This window comes from Pelobates fuscus, chromosome 3 (assembly GCF_036172605.1).
Source record: "Pelobates fuscus isolate aPelFus1 chromosome 3, aPelFus1.pri, whole genome shotgun sequence".
In the NCBI taxonomy this organism is placed as follows: Eukaryota; Metazoa; Chordata; class Amphibia; order Anura; family Pelobatidae; genus Pelobates; species Pelobates fuscus.
The window spans coordinates 70,130,815-70,134,795 of NC_086319.1; the positions used below are offsets into that span (position 1 = coordinate 70,130,815).

Sequence of the window (3,981 nt, forward strand, 5' to 3'; positions counted from 1 at the left end):
CACACACACACAGTACACTAACAGCACCCTCACAAACACACACACACAGCACCCTTACAAACACAGCACACTAACAGCACCCTCACACAAACAGCACACTCACACACAGCACACTAACAGCACCCTCACACACACACAGCACACTAACAGGACCCTAACACACATACACAAACACCATCACACACAGCACATAAACAGCACCCTCACCCACATAGCACACTATCAACACCCTCACACACACATCACAGTAACAGCACCCACACACACACAGCACCTACACACATACAGCACCCTAACACAAACAGCACGCACACACAATACCCTCACACACACAGCACACAAACAGCACCCTCACACACAGCACACATACAGCACCCTCACACACACACAGTACACTAACAACACCCTCACAAACACACACACACAGCACCCTTACAAACACAGCACACTAACAGCACCCTCACACAAACAGCACCCTCACACACAGCACACTAACAGCTCCCTCACACACACACAGCACACTAACAGGACCCTAACACACATACACAAACACCATCACACACAGCACGCAAACAGCACCCTCACCCACATAGCACACTATCAACACCCTCACACACACATCACAGTAACAGCACCCACACACACACAGCACCCTCACACAGCGCACTAACAGCACACGCACACACAAACAGCAGTATATGTATGTGTGTGTGTATGTATATATATATATATATATATATATATACACACACACATGCGGTGTGTGTTTGTGCTTTAGGGTGCACACCCTAATGCAATAGGCTGCGCACGCCTATGAGCGTGGATACTGTCATTCTAGTAAAATGTTGCATATTTACATTTCTGTATACAAGCTTATACTGTCTGACATGTCACAGCTTCAAAGGGTTTGGGTGCATGGGTAAGGGGACCCGCTTGCGTGTATGCTTAAATGAGAAAGCGTAAGGCTTTAGCAATAGGTGTACCTCCGTAGACATAGTGTACCTATGGTTAACGGCCGAGGCTACACTTAATGTGTAGCCTCGGCCGTCCAGGCAATAAGCAGAGCTGTTCTAACAGTGGGTTAGTCAGGGATTGGCGGGATCGCTAACTGATGGAACATATGGCGTGTATAGGTGATACGATGTGTGTTACAGTGCTAGCCAGGTTATCTTTAGTGTGTGCCAGGTGTGTATGCGGTATCGTATCTAGCTTAGGGAGTCTGATGATCGGTTAGGTTGTTTTGGCTTATTAAAAGGGCCAAACTTTGTGTCAGGGAGTATGTTCATAAATCTTGCAAGTTTGCATCTTCAGTTTGGGTCATTTGGGTCATTCAGCTTATGTGCCACCGTCTATGTATCTGGGCAGCATCTGTGCACATGTGTTGCGTTGGCTGCCTGTGATTCGGTGAGTCATCCTATTCCTCCAGCAGGGAACCATTTTGGTGGCGCTGGGTAGGCGCAGGCATCGGCTAACAGCCAGGAGCAGGTCGTCTCTTCCCTCCAGCTCCAGGTCAGTGACAAAGCCGGCATTGTATTCCCACGGACTCGAAAGCTGCTAGAGGCCCAGTCCTTCCCTGTTGGGCCAGGTCTGGGGGCCTTGAGGTGTTCACTCCGCCTGCGGCGGGCAGGCCTCCACCTGTGTGGGGGATGCGCTGGGGTTCTTCCCCTGGTGGCCTTTGGCCCAGATGGGCTAGTGCGGTGAGTGGCGGGCTGCTTCAACATGTTAGTGCTCGAGGGCTGTCCAATCTCCCTCCGGCTGTCGCCCCTTTGCCCGCGCTCAGTGCTCCTGACCTCTAGTTGCTGGGTCTGTGCGGCAGAATACCTCGCCTCAATCTTTGCCCAGAAGTTGTTGAACAGGTTGTATAGGTGGGTGGTCAGAGGCTCGGTAGCGTTGTGTTGGTTCTCCCTGGGCACACTTTCTTCTCTGGGTTGTGTTTCCGCCATGTTGTCTTGGCATGTGGCCTGCAGGCTTTGTGCGTGGCTAGGCTCTGTGCCAGTTCTCGGGGACCACGGATATGCGGGTCGGAGCTTTTTGGACCGGGATAACCCCTGCCGGTCCTGTGGGGGGGGGGAGCTGAGAGTCGCGGGTGCTGTTTATGTTGATGGGCTGGGAGAGCGGCCACTTCTTCCCTGCCCTGCGTGTTGTAGGCCCCAAGTCTCGGGTTGGTCTTTCCAGCGGGCATTTCAGGCTTGTGAGGTATCCCTCTGATCCCCTGCTTTTAGATAACAAGATGAGGTATGTTGGGGTTCAGTTCAAGGTGATGTGCCCCTGTTTTCAGTCGTTTATTGGGCCCAGGCCTGGGAGCTCACAGATACCGTGTCTGCTCAGTTCCAGCCAGGCTCCGCCCCCAGCCAGGCCATCTTGATGGAGAAGGCGAAGAGCATTTACGCTCACATACAGAGTCAAGATCCAGATGTGATGGAGAGTTTGGCAGCAAGTAGAGGTTGGTTTGACCGCTTTAAGAAAAGGTACAACCTCTACAAGCTTAAGATCACCGGTGAAGCGGCAAGTGCGGACACTGGAGCTGCTGCAGCTTTTCCAGCCTCTTTAAAGGACGTGATGGATAGAGTGAGCTATCCACCAGAGGTTGTCTTCAATGTGGATGAGACCAGGCTCTTCTGGAAGCGGATGCCAAGCCGCACGTTCATCTCCAGGGAGCAGAAGAGAGCACCGGGCTTTAAAGCGGCGAAAGACAGGCTGACCCTTCTTTTGGGTGGGAATGCCAGCGGTGACTTCCGTATAAAGCCATTGCTGGTGTACCACTCCCAGACACCGAGGGCAATGAGGGGCATTAGCAAGTCCAGCATGTCAGTCATTTGGAAGGCAAACAGGAAGGCATGGATCACCAGGGATTTTTTTACAGAGTGGTTCACTGACCATTTCTGCACTTCCGTGCAGCGTTATTGTCGGCGCAAGGGACTGGAGGAGAAAGCGCTGCTCATCATGGACAATACGCCGAGCCACCCGACTAACTTGGCTGAGCTGCCCACCTGCATTCCTGTGGAGGTCATGTTCCTACCGCCCAACACAACGTTGTTTATCCAGCCTATGGACCAGGGGGTGATTGCCGCCTTCAAGGCCTACTATCTCCGCCGCACATTCCATCAGCTGATTGAACACACGGACCACGAGGACAAGCAGTCAATGTTGGACTTCTGGAAGCAGTACCACATCATGAAGGCTGCCTCCAACATTGATCTTTCCTGGAAGGAGGTGACACAGCAGTGCCTCAAGGCTGTGTGGAAAAAGATCTGGCCAGAGCTGTGTGAGGATGTGCAACTACCAGAGCCCATCATAGCGGAGATAGTTGACCTTGTGACCATGGCTGGACTAGGAGACACAGATGCTCAGGACATTGAGCAGTTAGTCCAGGCTTCAGGTGAGAGCCTCAACAATGAGGACCTTGAAGAACTGGCTGAACAGGGCACACAGAAACCTCAGGACACCAGCGACTCGGACACTGAGCCTCCAAAAGAGCTTTCCTCTGAGCTCCTAAACAGGGCATTGCAACAGGTCAATGGCATAATGGATGAGCTGGTGGCCAATGATCCTGATGCAACTAGGAGCAGGAACGCAAGGCGCATTGGGAAGGGTGGGGTGTCATACTACCGCCATCTGCTGGATAGCCGCAAGAAGCATAGACAAATGACCCTTGACCAATTTGTGGCCAAAAAAATGAGGCAGGAGGAGGACCATGGAGCCTCCACATCCACCATTTAAACTTTTCTTTTTGTTACTTTAATTTGGTACTGTTTCTTTAAATGTATTGGGTCCAAAACCCTTAGCTTTTTTATTTATGCTGCTGTGTGCAGTTCACAGCAAGTAAAAAAAGTTTTAAAAGTTTTAAAATTCTATTGGTGTTGTGTCTTTTTTTCAAAGTTGATTCCCTATGCCTATCTTCCCCATGTTAAACTGCCCCGTTTAGAGCTGTTTTGCTTAGCACTCATAGCAGTTGGGACCTATCTACAGCGTTAAGCGAGA

The 3,981-nt window shown here is 51.2% G+C and overlaps 1 protein-coding gene across 1 annotated transcript; it reads left to right on the forward strand.

Annotated features, from left to right (window-relative positions):
• Positions 1 to 2,364: 2,364 nt before the first annotated feature.
• On the forward strand, positions 2,365 to 3,720 carry LOC134601625 (tigger transposable element-derived protein 1-like). Its single transcript, XM_063446143.1, has one exon. It carries the CDS (start codon positions 2,365 to 2,367, stop codon positions 3,718 to 3,720), a length of 1,356 nt encoding a protein of 451 aa, XP_063302213.1.
• Positions 3,721 to 3,981: the final 261 nt, after the last annotated feature.

Coding starts and splice junctions, on each gene's coding strand:
- LOC134601625 (XM_063446143.1), top strand. CDS start 2,365: ATGGAGAAGGCGAAGAGCATTTACGCTCACATACAGAGTCAAGATCCA.